Raw genomic sequence first — 14,044 nt, 5'->3', positions numbered from 1 at the left:
TCTTGGAGGGAAGGCGTGCGTGGCCTTCTAGGTGTCACTGAGGCGGCTCCAAGCCGCCGAAGGCAGCCCCAGAGAAGCAGGCGCTGTGCGCCCCTCGCAGCTGAGGGGTGGGGGGCCCACCGGGTTACAGCGATGGGGGGAAGGGAGGTGAGAGGTAGGTCCTCAGGCTGGCTGCCTCTGGACCTGGTGGGCTACGGAGGCCCAGGCCCAGCCAGTTACCCCCAGTGATGTCGGGGAGCCCAGGGTGGTCACGGGACCTGAGGCAGCGTGGTGGCTCTCCCCACCTGACGCAGCTGCGGCCCGGTCCCGAGGCCGGGCTGCCCACCGTGTGGCCGGCGCCAGGAGGTCTGCGAGGCCCAGGCCAGCCCAGGGCCCGGGGACACGCAGCTGGCGGGGGCCCCTGCCGCCAGGGAGAGGCCCCCGCCCTTCCACCCCAGTGGCTCTGCTGTGCAGACCATTTACTCGCCTGCCTTCTCTTCCCCTTCCATCCCTCCCTCTAACTGCATGAAATGCTGACTGTGCACCCGGATGGGCGTGGTGGGGACCGAGTATGCTGACTGGAATAATTCTAGAACCAAAATAAAGCTGGGGCAGGAGGGAGGGGGCTTCCGGGGAGCCCTGCTCGCCCCAAATCACCTTTGTCTCCAGAAATCAGGGCCCCGGGCCTCGGTGCGGGTTGCTGTGAGCACGCGTTCCCCTGCTGCTGGGCGCCCGGAGGAGCAGGAGGGTTCTGTCTGGCTGGGGAGACCGTCACAAGGACCAGTGCCACGAGGCTGCTGGGGAAGCTCCGAGAAGCGGCCCCGAGCCAGGCTGGCAGGGAGAATGCAGAAGGGAATATCAAGGAAGGCCGCCCAGTGGTGGTGCTGCGCTGTCTTCAGGGCGAGAGGGATAAGGCCAGAAAAGGGGGGTAAGACCAAAACAGCCTTCCTGGTTGTGGGAACAGCATGTAGAAACGGGCAGGAGTGGACAAAAAGTTGGCCAATGCATCAACTTTGCTAAAGTTGGGGAGGATGGGGAGAAGGGAGCCCGGGGAAAGGCTTGGAGGGGAGACGGGCCATGTGAGTTCAGTGAGTACTGCTGCCTGGCCTGCAACCCTGCAGACTTAGAGGTAGGTCTGTTGTTGGCTCCTTTTTTGCAGATGTAGAAACTGAAACTCAGAGAGGCTAGGTAACTAGCCCAAGATCACACAGCCAGAGCATCTCAGAGCTGTGATTTGAGCTCAAGCTGTCTAGCTCCTGAGCTCATGACTTAACTACTAGACCATAATGCCGCCTTCCCCAGCTTCTCGACAGTGGGGCCGAGGGGCAGCAGAGAAGCCCCTCTGGATCCCAGGCTGCTCTGGTTTTCCCCTCCCCTCCCCTGGAAGATCACAGCAAGCATGGAAGGAGGAGAATCTGGGTAGAAATTCTCAGGAGGCCTGCCCACCACAGGGCCTGAAGGAAGAGCTTCTGTGGAACACCACCCCCACCCCCTGCAGAGCCCGGCAGACAGAGGTAACCAATGAGACAGGCCTTACAGGAGCCCAGGAAGGGTGGAAACCAGGGAAGGCTTCCTGGAGGAGAGGGAGGCACCAGCCTCGCTGGGTGGCGAGGGCTGTGCAGGTGGAGAAGGGAGAGCAGCCTCAAGGCAGGGAAACTGCCTATGCAAAGGTGCCACGGGTGTCTGGGGAGCCACGCAGCCAGCTGGGGCTGGAAAGGCCAGGTGGGGCTGAGCTGGGGAAGCTTCATGTCCTGGGTGAGGCCGAAGGTCCTGGTCCTGCTGGCAGTGAGGCCCTGGACAGGAGAGGTCAGAGGGAGGGAGGGAGGCAGGGAGGGGGGGCTGCTCTAAGTCGCTTTGAAGTGATGACGAGGGACATCAGCGAGTGCTGCTCTTGGTCAATGAGGAGCATCCCAGCCGCCTTTAGCAGGGCCCAAACCACTGTACTCCCATCTCTTCCTGCCTCTTCCTCCCCTGCCACCCCACTCTTCTCCCCGCTCCTCCAGCCCCAGGCCCGTGGGCCTGCTTCGAGGGTCCCAAGCCCCCTCTGTCTGGGAGCCCTCAGGATAGCCAAGTCCCACCCAAGAGGACAGGTATGGCGGTCCCTGTTCTGACAGCGGCAGTGGCGGTCCACGCCTGCGTGTGGGAGGAGCAGGGTGAGCCACAGCAGCTCGAAGCTTCACTTCCTCCCTCCTGCCTTGTCTCTGCCTGCAGACACCTGAAGGGACAGACCAAACAACTAAAGGAACACTCAGACTGGGCCACGGGGCTCCCTCACTCTCCACCCCCTCCCACCCCGTTATCAACCTTCCCATCCCACCCAGAAGGGTCAGTAATGGCGAGGCAGGGACAGGTGGCCTGCGGCCCCAGCCCTGAGCTCCAGTTAAATGGCAGCCAGAGTTGGGTTGGTCTGGAGAGGCCAGACGGAGGGGAACTTGGGAGAAGAAGCCCTTCTGTGTTCCACCTGCCATAGGCTGGGTCTGCTGCTTACTTGCTGTGTGACAATTCCTTCCCTTCAAGAGCCTGTTTCCCCATCTGGAGAATGAGCGTATTAGTCAAGAAGGCCTCTAAAAGCACCCACACCCCCACTTATCAGCCGTGGGATCTTGGGCAAATTATCTAGCCCCTTTGTGCCTCAGTTTCCTCATTTGTCAGAGGAGGATAAGAATTATACATACTTCACAGGATGGAATTAAATGCCACATGCCAACTGACTGGCACACAGTGGGTGCTCAGTAAACGTGAGGTCAAGGCTTTGGGTGGAGGAGTTCTGGAGCTCTGGGATCTGGTGTTTGGGATGAAAGGGAGGGGAGGGGACATCCCAGGAGGCGTCGGGAGCAAAGAGTCTGTGTCCCCTTCCAAGGCATCCCAAGGGGCAGGACTGGGCCTATGAAGTTCCACCCCCTCTGGCACCAACTCCAGGGTGCCTCCATGTCCCTCCACTCCTTCAACCATCCATAAACACTCCACACCCCAAGCCAGGAACCCGAAGCAGAGCCGGCAGCCCCGGGTGATGACGGTGCAGGGAGCAGAGCGGCCACACGGGGGCAGCAGAGATCCGGCCCCGACAGCAGGGGATTCCGGCCTCAGGGAGAATGGGGGTGGGAGGTCAGAAAATGGGGCAGAGGGGCCAAGGCCAGGGGGGCCTTGGAGCAGATGGAGGCCGGAGGGTGGTCACCTGTCTACTGACCCGACACTCAGGTCATTCGCTGAATTCACTCATCCATGCAACTGTTGTTCCCTTGTTTCTTCAGTTTGTAAATGCTTTTGAAGCAGTCCATCTTCCTTCCTTTCTCTTACCCTTGCTCCTTCCTTTTCCTTCCTTTTCCTTGTCCAGCCAGTGAACTGGACATAACATCCTGAGCCACAGCTGGATGCCAGCCTGGGGCAGGCACTCCTGTCTGGGATACAGAGATGGGTGGGGCTTGGCCCCTGCCCTGGAGGTGCTCAAGACTTGGCTGGGGACTGGAAGATCCTGCCTGGCCACCTGCATCTGAAGGAGGGGATTCCACCTCAGGCCGAGGGCCTGGGGTCTGCAGGGCAGTGACCCGCTGAGCAGGGTGCTGAAGGACTCTGGACCCGGGACTGGTGGGGCCTCAAGGGGATGAGTCACCCGCAAGCCGGTAGTGACCAGCAGCCACAGAAAACAGTAAGACAGTTAACAGTACCCTGACCAGGCAGACTGTGACTTGGGCCGCCTCCCCACTCCAAAATAAACTCCAGGAAAACGGTGCCGTCCAGGGCCTGGCAATGTCTGAGATTTGGAGAAATTCCCTGCCAACCAAGGCAGATTTCCCCAGCCCAGTGACTAATCTCCCTCTCACAGAATCAGGAACGCAGAGTGGGAGTGAGGCTGGGTTTAACATCAGGAGACCTGGGTTGAAATCCTGGCTCTGGGTCGTGCTGGCCTGCCACAAGCCAATGCCTTTCTCTGAGCCTCAGCTCCCGATCACCCACCCTGCCCAGCTCACGGTCTGAGCACTAAATGAAATAATGCACATGAGGTGTGATGTTGGGAGACAGCCCAGCTTTGTCACCAGACCTGGGTTCAAACTCAGAGCTCTGCCTCCTGCTAGCCTCTTGGATCTTAGACAAGAGCTTAAACCTCCCTGGGCCTCAAGTGTCCCATCTGTAAACCAGGGCTAACACTTCCCACCTGCGAGGGGACAGTGCCTCCACTCGGTTGGCAATCCATTAATGGGCGCTGTTACTATTAGGAAATGTTCAGTGAAACTCTAAAGCATGACGCATATCAGGAGTGTCATTAGAGTGATTATCCCCATAGCAACCAAGGCCAAAAGCCTCTGTCTGACTCTCAGCTCCCTCCACCCCTTGTCTGACCCCACCTGCCTCCCAGCCTTGCCACCCAAAGCCTGATGACAGCAGTAGTGGAGAGACTAGGGGATGACGAGGCTGACAGCTGATCGCTGGGGGATGGGGTCCCTCCCCACCACTCCTTGGGGCGGGGAGTCCTGATCAGTGGCTACACACCCAGCCTGGTGCCAGGTCACTGTCCAGCCCTTTGGTGGTTTTGGGGAGGAAGGGGCCTAAAGGTTGGGGATGTCCTGGGGCACTCCCTCCATCCAGGTGAGGCTTCATTCAGCCTGCTGACTGTGGCCCTGGGTGAGCCTGGAATGGGAGTCAGGGGTCTGGGCTCTGCCTCTGTGCAGGAGGGGCCGTGACTCTTGCCCTGGCTGCCTCTTTGGGCCACAGTGAGGTTTAAAGGGGGCTGAGGGTGGTTTTTCACCTGCCTGGCTTGGAACTCCATGAGGAATGATGTCATGACCTGTGTGGGGAAGGGTGTGAAACCCCAAAACTTCTGCCCTCTGTTTGTCTGAGCTTCAGTGAAAACAGTCCAAGATCTGGGGGCCCTTGTGCCCATTTTTTAAATACATGTTTTGACTCTGTCTACTAACAGGGGTGGGAGGTCAGGTGACAGTGAGTTTCCAGTTCAATTCTGTCTTTATTCCTGGCGTCCAAAGTGCTTCACTCTCCAGGCCCTAATTAACCCTCAGCCTCACCCCCTGCACCAACTCCCCAAACCAGCCTCACCATCATCACAGGGAAGAACCACACCACGCCCCCCAACCCCCAGCAAAGGATCCCCCCCCCCCCTTGCCTCCATACCTTGCACGTGCTGTTGCCTCCGTTTGGAACACTTTACCCTTCCACTATCTAACTGTGTCTCACTTTTTCCTGCAGACTCTGGCCCCTTTTCTCAGAAGGGTTTCCTGACCACCCCCAACCCCGGTGAGGAGCCCCTCTTCCTGACTCCCGTCCGCTGCCTGTCCCCCCCACCGTTGTAGCTCTTATCACAGTGATGTCCTGCCTGTCTCCCATTCTAGGCCGTGGGAGACTTTGACTTCAACGGTTCAGGGTCCCCAGGTCCGTGGGCACAGGGGGCCATCAGTGTTGGTTAAATTATAAGAATCACTCACACATGGCATCACCAACCACGTACCAGACCCTACTCTAAGCGCTTGACAGATGGAAGGTTCCATCGCTTTCTCCAGACCATGACCGAGGCAGAGGTGAGACCCGCCTGTAGTGAGACTTCCTGGTGCTGGCTGGGGGAGGGTAGGCCCAGCTGGCAGTGCCAGTGACTAACGCATAAAGGCCTGCAAGATCACCCCCTTCCCACCCGCCCTGAAACACCCGTAGGGAGGCCGTGGTGTGGAGGGCTTCTCCAGAGCCCTGGGGAAAGGCACATTCATTCATTCACTCATTCATTCATCCATCAAAAGTCACCAGCTCCTGCTGGGTGCCCCGCCTAGGCTGGGCACCAGGTACCCAGTCCCTGTCCCCAGCAAGCTAGTGGGCCAGCAGGGCTGACCCCCACCTCCCTTCTCCCGGGGAAGGGGGCCAGGACGCTCCTCTTTCCCCGTCCACGCCATCACTGCCCAGCTACGTGTCTGCTCCCCATCAGACCAGGGTGCGCTCCTGAGGACGGAGGCCGAGTCTCGGTGCCCACTCCTGTGACCTAGCGCCCCACACAGAGGTGTGTCTTCCTCGGGCCGCCTGGGACCTGGGACGCGAGGGGCAGGGCCCAGCCGGCGCCAGGCCACGGAATCCGCCCGGCCCCTCACCTGAGCCGCCAGCCGCCGCCCGCACTTCCTCGCCCCGCCCCGCCCCGCCCCGCCCCTTCCACATTCCTGCCCCGCCGGCCCCGAGGCCGCCGCTCCGCTGCGCCTGGCCCTCCCTCCGCTGCCCCGCGATGAAGGTGGCCCAGGCCTCAGGCGAGGAGGCGCCGCCCGGCGCGCGGTCCGTCAAGGTGGTCCTGGTGGGCGACGGCGGCTGCGGGAAGACGTCGCTGTTGATGGTCTTCGCCGAGGGCGCCTTCCCCGAGGTGAGTGCCGGCCCCTCGGGCTCAACGGGGCGCCGCGGCCTGGGTGCATCCTTCCCCACCCCGGGAGGGAAGTGCGCCCGTTCTGCCTCCCCGCAGAGCGTGGGGTCGAAGGCAGTTCTCACTTTGCCCGCGGGAGTGACATCGCCTGTCAAGTGCCAAGAATGCCACCTACCCGGGAGAGGTGTCCCGGGGAATGACTTAGGCAGCCTGGGGAACATAGCGGGTCCAAAGAGAGCACTTGGCGGCACAGCCTGGCTAAGTGGGACGGACAGCCTTGGCTTCGAATCACGGCTTTGCGACTTACAGCTGTGCGCCCTGGGGCAAGCCGCTTACCCTCTCTGTGCCTGTTTCCTTAACTGCTTAATAGGAATAACCGTGGTGCCCACCTCCCAGGGTCGCAGTGATGAGAGAGTTCATACAGGTCAGGGGCTCAGCTCTGAGCTGCAACAGGAAGGACTCACTGAAAAGCGGCCAGCGTTTTTCTTGGGAGACATCGTGTCTTCCCCCAGCTCTTGCCCCTACAGTGGATGTCCCGTGGGCTCAGCCTTGGAGAGTAAGAGCACACCAGCCGCTCAGACAGCTGGGTTAGCACCTCAGTCTCCAACAAACTCCGGGGCCCTCAGTGCTTTGCTCAGCCTCTGTGAGCCTCCGACCCCTCCCTCGACCTCGCCGGGTGGAGAGACCCGAGGGTGGTGGTGAGGTGGAAGGTAAGGCTGAGAGACGGCCCCGAGTACCTGGCATGTCCTTGACGCCTGAGCATGTGGACTGTCACTCCTTCACTGACATGCCTACTGCCTGTCCAAGCGGACTCACTGGTACCAGGACGGGCTGGACACACCCACCCACCGTGCCCCACTCAGCCCAGTTCCCCTGGGAGTCCATGCGTGGGTCTGCTTCCAGCATCACGTCCCCCTGCCTGCTGATCCCAGCCCCCGCCAAAGCCCTGGGGTGGTACAGCACTGGGGGGTTGGATGCGGGAGGCAGGAGCAGCCGGGCCTGCTAACCCAGAGTCAGCCTTTCTTTCCACTGTGGCAGCATCGAGCCGACTCTTGCTTTGTGGTTTTTGGAGCTGATGTCACATCCTTTGGCCAGTCACATTTTTTTTAGCTGGGGGGAGGGATGTGTTTCCAGGCCCCCAGAGGCTGCCTGTTAGAACCCAACAATTATGGCAGTGTGGGGAGCACCACAGAGTGCCACAGAGAGGCTAGGCCAGCCGGGGCCCAGAAGCAGTGCTGGGAGGGGTGGTCGCTCACCACCACTGTCCTGGGCTCTGAGATGGCCTTGAGAGTGAGACCCATCCCAATTGCAGAGAGGTTACAGTGCGGAAATGGGCATCTCACAGTTGATGGACAGTGTGTTTTTCACAATTTAAAAAAAATTAATTAATTAATTATTTTTTTGGCTGCGTTGGGTCTTTGTTGCTGCACGCAGGCTTTCTCTAGTTGCAGCGAGTGGGGGCTACTCTTTGTTGTGGTGCGCGGGCTTCTCCTGGCGGTGGCTTCTCTTGTTGCGGAGCACGGGCTCTAGGCGCACGGGCTGCAATAGTTGTGGCTCGCGGGCTCTAGAGCGCAGGCTCGGCAGTTGTGGCGCACGGGCTTAGTTGCTCCGTGGCATGTGGGATTTTCCTGGACCAGGGCTCGAACCTGTGTCCCCTGCATTGGCAGGCGGATTCTTAACCACTCCACCACCAGGGAAGTCCAGACAGTGCATGGTGAAGGACACTCTGAAGGGAAAGGGAGAAGAACATGCCTGTCACCAAAGGGCTGGACCTGCCTTGTCTAGGTTCCTCTCCTGTTTGGGGACCCTGATTTCCTGGGACCCGTCTGCCTCCAGGCACAAGAGACACCTCTCCATTTATTTATTTATTTATTTATCTATTCATTTATTTATTTATCTGGGCACCGCCCGGCTTGCGGGATCTTAGTTCCCCGACCAGGTTTCGAACCCAGGCCCCGGCACAGAAAGCACAGGGTCCTAACCACTGGACCGCCAGGGAATTCCCAAGAGACCTCTTCATTTAAAAGAAACACAAGGTTTGAGAGCTGGCAAGGCCTTCATTTTACAGATGGGAAAACTGAGGCCAGAGAGAAGAGTCTTGCCTCAGGGCACAGGGCCCCACAGTGTCCTCCCGTCTGTGGTCCCCCCACCCAGCCCTGAGCAAGGGAGCAAGGCCTGGGCACCCAAGATGCAGGCGGTCCAGCACGCCCCTTGGTGCAAAGGGCTTGTGTCGTGGCAGGGTTTTGAAAACCTTCTCCCCTGTTGCTCAGACCCCGTCCTTAAAAGCTCCCCGTCTTTATTCCTGCGCTTGTGTAAAAACCCATCCTGCTTCCATTCATCCAGCCTTTGTGGAGACGGGGTGAGCTCAGGCTCAGCAGGCCTGGGGCGGAGGGGCCTCTGGCCTGGGTGACCTCCCCCTGGGGCCAGGCAGGGCAGGTAAGAGAGACAGAAACAGGGGCATTCTGGTTGGATTGTGAAAGGTTGAGAGGCAAAGGAGGGGCCCCCAAAAGCTAGGAGCTCCTCAGGGCAGGCAATGAGTCTTTGTTAGTTGCTCCCGGGTGTCCAGAATCGGATCCAGAGAGGGTGCTCATGAATGAATGAATGAGTAAGTGAGTGAATGAACAAACATAGGTTAATGTCATTCCAGGAGGAGGGGACGGCAGGAAGGAAGGCTCAGAAATGGGACAGTCTGGACGAGGACAGAGATAAAAATAACAGTCCCGGCATGTGTACAGTGCTTATTTTCTACCAGGCCCTGTGCTCAGGGCTCCGCATGAAGCGCCTCCTTGAATCCTTTCAGCAACGTGCTGCGCTGGGGGCCTTAATAGACCCACTTTTTAGGCGCAGAGGAGGCCAGGGAGGCTCAGTGCCTTGGGAGGGTGCACAGCTACAGAGTGGCAGCTCTAGGCCTCCACCCACCAGCCGACTCCCCCCCAGAAACTACTCCACTCTGCTCCAAGCTACTCCAAAGAGCGGCAGTGCCGCGGGCACTCCTGGGCTCTGGCCTGGGCACTGTGACCACCGGCTTCAGATGCCGCCTTCTCAGCTGCCCCCTTGACCCCTTCTTCCTCAGAGCTACACCCCCACGGTATTCGAGCAGCTCACCGTGAATCTGCACGTGAAGGGCAAACCCGTGCACCTCCAAATCTGGGACACAGCAGGTGGGTGCCAGGCTGGGGGAGGGACAGAGTGGGAGGAAGGGACCCACGACCTTCCTTCCGAACCAGGGAGGCCAACCAGTCTCCAGGGAACAGGTGTTGGCCAGGATTAGGGCCCCCGGGAGCCTGAACCCTCCTCGCTTCGGCATCTGTGTCTGCTGCTTCCCCAGCCCAGAGCAGCCCACCATGTCCTGGAGGTGAATCGGAGCTCTTAGCTCTCAAGGGATGGACCGTTCCTGGCCTCCTGAGCGGTCCACCCTGGCTTTAGCTTCTGTAAGGTCTGTTTGAACGTGACCTCTGCCCTCTAGCCTCCTGACCTAGCCCATAAGAGGGTTCAGAGTCAAATCTACATCAGAACTCAAAGCTAAGCTCTGGGAATCCCAGCAGCCCCCTTACCTTGGTTGGGCTGTGATATCTTTGCCCAGGTCCCGCCTGCCTCTTTCTTCTCATCCCCCATCCCCGCCCCAAGTCCAGGGCAAAGCAGGCTTCTGAGTGATGGCCTCAGACATCCCCCACTCCTTCCAGAACAGGGCTCTCTCAGCAGTGGCACGTCCCACAGGCCAGCCAGGGGAACACAGCCCCGAGGGGGACGTTCACGTGTTGGATCCTGAGGCACAGGTCTAGGCCCTGATCCAGACCATCCCCATCGACACCCGCCCCTAGTCTTGGTTGGGGTGACCTCCCTGATGCTGGGGAGGTGCTGACAATGGGCAGGAGATCTGGAGGGAGTGACCACCCCTATTCTACCCAGGGCAAGTCGACTACGACCGCCTGCGGCCCCTGTTCTACCCTGATGCCAGCGTCCTGCTCCTCTGCTTTGACGTCACCAGCCCACACAGCTTTGACAACATCTCTAACCGGGTGGGTACAGCGGGTGGGGGGCAGACAGGCACAGCCCCATAGCCGGGCCGCTCTGCTCCACCCCTACCCTTGACCCAGCAGACTGTCAGAGCTCGGCAGGCCCTGGATGGCATCGGGTCCAGTGCCTTTGGCATAAATATGGGGAAACTGAGGCCTAGAGAGACTTAGTCAGGGTCCCCCAGGGATTTGGTGGCAGGGTCTGGACTGGCCCTCTGACTCCCGGTCCAGTGCTCCTTGTCTGCCCCATACTGCAGACTCAGAACGCTGTGGCTCTTTCTACCGTGACCCTGCCTGAAGATTCTGGGCGACCCAGAGGCCCCCGCATCTCCCCAGCCTGGGCCTGCCCAAGGTCACACGAGCCATCAGTTTCCAGCAGCCCTCAGCCTCCATCAGTGTGACTGCTGGCTCCCAGCAGCCTCCCAGGATGTCCCCCAGTTATCTCAGAGGTTCCCGAGGCTGCACACAGGTGTCAGGGAAACGGTCCCTTGAGTTCCTCTGCTCCTACCCAGCAGCCACAGCCCCGCCCCCACTGCTGCCAGGGCCTCCATGCGCGTGTGAACGGCGTGCTCCAGGGTTCCTCAGAACACAGCCAGTGACAGCATTAGTAACCGTAACCACAACGATGATGGCAGCATTTATCGAGAACTTACTGTGTGCCAGGTACTGTTGTAGGCACCAAGGACCAGGCAAGTGGTGGCTGGGACCGGGGTGCCAGCAGAGGCGGTGGTGAGAGGCCAGCAGATCTGTTCAGAAGGCAGAACCGAACCGTCAGCATTTGCAGATGGATTGGACATGGGTGGGAGAGAGACATTTGACCAGAGCACCTGGAAGGTGAACTTGCCATTTCCCAAGATGAGAAGGAGCAAGCTGGGGGCAGGGAGGTGGGCGATGGAGGCCCGTTGGGCGTCCCAGTGGAGGGTCAGGCAGGCAGGCAGAAGTCTGAGGCTGCAGTTCCCGGGAGGGGGCAGGGCTGGGCAGATCCATTTAGGAGTTGCTGGTGGGGAAGAGCTGTGGACTGGGCGTGGGGGAGAGGGGGGCTGTCACCTGGAGACCTGGGGTCAACCAGGAGAGCGCGGCCCTGGGATGAAGCGCAGACCAGGTTTCAGAGGAGGGAGTGATCGCTGATGTCAGGGCTCAGGTAGGATGAGGTCTGAGGATTCCCTGTTGCGTTTAGCAAAGTGGAGTCGGGGAGGAGACCCTTTTCAAGGGCAGTTCTGTGGAGGGGAGGACTTGCTGGGACCGCACACCGGCCCCATCTGGCTCCAGAAGCCAGACGGTTTGATGTCAATTTTTCCTGAAACTGAGCAGGCGTGCGCTGCTGGAGATCTAAAGCCTGGATTCCAGGCTCCCAGGTTATAGTCCAGACTGAAATAACCAGGCCCTGGAGGCTCGCATTCCGAAGAGCAGCTGACACGGGACAGGAGTGCCCCCTCCAACAGGCAACAGCTGCTGCAACCATGTTGTGAGATGCTTTAATTTTAAAGCCTCACTGATTTCTTTATATATTTTACCCTGTTGGGGAGACGGTCATGGGACCCCTTACCTTGCAGAGGTAGGATTCTAGAGCAGGTGGGAACCGGGCTCTGGGTGCCACCCCCTGGGTTCAAATTCTGCCACTTCCAGTTGTGTGACCAAGGGCAAGTTATATAACGTCCCTGAGCCTCAGTTAGTGCATCGGTACAATGGGATTGATAATAGAACTTGCTTCATAGGGACTTGGGGGGTTAATGTGTTCATTACATGTAAAGTCTTAGCCTGGCACAGAGTAGTTCTCCCTAAACTGGCTTTGCTGATTATTGTTGTGGGAGTTACCTGGAGGGCAGGAGAGCGGCCCACTCCCTTGATGGCTCACACACCCCCCCTCCCCACCTCCCTCCCCACAGTGGTACCCGGAGGTGAATCACTTCTGCAAGGAGGTGCCCATCATCGTAGTGGCCTGCAAGACTGACCTGCGCAAGGACAAGTTGCTGGTGAAGAAGCTGCAGAAAAATAGGTTGGAACCTGTGACCTACCACAGGGTAGGAAACCCAGCCCAGGGCACGGGGGTCGGGGTGCCAGGAGAGGAAACCCCTGGGGTAATGCTGTTCCGGCCCAGCCTCTCAGCAGCACCAGACGTCTGGCACCCGCAGGGTGTGGGTCAGGGTAGGGGTTGATTTGGAGGCAGTCATGGTCAAGAACTGCCGGGCTTGGAAGTTTCCAGCTGTGGGATGGAGAGTGAGTGAGTGCGGTGCACATCAGATCCTGCCTACGCGCCTCACAGCCGGGGGGGACCCCCAGGTCTCCAGTCCACAGGCCCCTCTCTGCAGCATGCCTGGGTCAGGCCGGGAAGTTAATTCGTTGATGCCTCGAGAGGCAGAGACCCAGCCGGGAACTGAGGCAGGAAACCCGATGAAGCCATCGATGGGCTTGGTCAGGCCAGGGGACAGGAGCTGTGGGTGTCCTAGGAAGACGCACCTAGGATGGCCAAGGGGGCTGGGGGTTGGCTGGACGTGAGGCCCCAGCGGCACCCACCTGACGGCGGCCCCGTCCGCTCTCCCTGTTAGGGCCAGGAGATGGCACGGGCCGTGGGCGCCGTGGCCTACCTCGAGTGCTCGGCTCTGCTCCAGGAGAACGTCCACACCATCTTCCAGGAGGCGGCCAAGGTGGCCCTCAGCAGCCGCCGTCGCAACTTCTGGAGGCGGATTACCCAGAGCTGTTGTGTGGTGACTTGATGGGCTGGGGCGCTCCTTCCCTGACCACACCAGCGGCCCAGGAAGGAGCTGGGCGCTGACCTGGCCAGTTGGCTGGGCTGGACCCAGTCCCCAGGCTGTGACCACCGAACTGTACCCCAAACAGATGGGCACCACCGAGGCCGGGCCCCTGACTCTGGCGCTGGTATCCCTGGACTGGAGAGAAACCCCTCTGAAGCCTGAGGAAGGGGGTTCCCGGGCTCACCAGCCCTGTGGAGGGCTAGGCCTGGAGACCCCTGGAATCACTCCCAGCTCCCAGCCCTGGACTACACATCCTGGAGCGGCCTGTGCAGCCTGGCGCCACCTCGTGGGTGTTCTCGGGCCTGCACCTTCAGGACCCGGTGGTGCTAGGACCCTCCAGCCAGAACTCACACCCTGCCCCGTCCCCCTTCGCCCTGCCCATCCCAGTGGTAACTGTAACACTAAAATGACATCACTTTTCAGTTGCGTCACGCCTCTTGTTTCGAAATGCCTTTACACACACGTTCCATGGTGGATAAGAGCACACCCCACGTAGGCACTGGACCCAGTGTAACTACCTTGGATCCAAATCCGGCTTTATCACTTTAGAACCCTGGGCAAGTTACTGGAATTCTCTGGGCCTCTCGTCTGTGAAATGGGACCAATCACAGATGACCTCATGGAGCTTTGGGATGAGTAAGAGCATCATGAGACACCTGCGAAGAACGTAGCAGGTGCCTGGCACACAGTAAGTGCTCACAAAAGGTTCACAGGTGTCACTTTTATTTATGATAAATACAATAGACAATATTCTATAGATGTATGTAATATGACTGATAAAATGGATAGTCAGGGTTCTGCAGGAAAATAGAGCCAATAGGCTCTATATATACAGAGAGAGATTTTAAGGAATTGGTCCCTGCGATTGTGGAGGCTGGCAAGTCTGAAACCTGTCGGGCAGGCTGGAGGTCGATGTTGCAGTCTTTTTTTAAAAAAAATATTTATTTATTTATTTA

The 14,044-nt window shown here is 59.2% G+C and overlaps 1 protein-coding gene across 2 annotated transcripts; it reads left to right on the top strand.

The window, feature by feature from the left end:
- Positions 1 to 6,190: 6,190 nt before the first annotated feature.
- On the top strand, positions 6,191 to 13,484 carry RHOD (ras homolog family member D; the record flags this gene model as incomplete). 2 transcript variants are annotated; one of them, XM_079929670.1, is made up of 5 exons in its annotated part: positions 6,191 to 6,322; positions 9,393 to 9,480; positions 10,229 to 10,338; positions 12,222 to 12,331; positions 12,882 to 13,484. In XM_079929670.1, 5 exons carry the CDS (start codon positions 6,191 to 6,193, stop codon positions 13,042 to 13,044), a joined length of 603 nt encoding a protein of 200 aa, XP_079785796.1. In that variant the 3' UTR covers positions 13,045 to 13,484. The 2 variants fall into 2 exon arrangements, with proteins under 2 accessions (XP_079785796.1, XP_079785795.1); XM_079929669.1 differs by having other exon boundaries at positions 12,222 to 12,356.
- Between the last annotated feature and the right edge of the window lie 560 nt (positions 13,485 to 14,044).

Source organism: Stenella coeruleoalba (assembly GCF_951394435.1).
Source record: "Stenella coeruleoalba genome assembly, chromosome: 8".
Lineage (NCBI taxonomy): Eukaryota > Metazoa > Chordata > Mammalia > Artiodactyla > Delphinidae > Stenella > Stenella coeruleoalba.
This window is presented reverse-complemented; position numbering and strand designations above follow the sequence as displayed.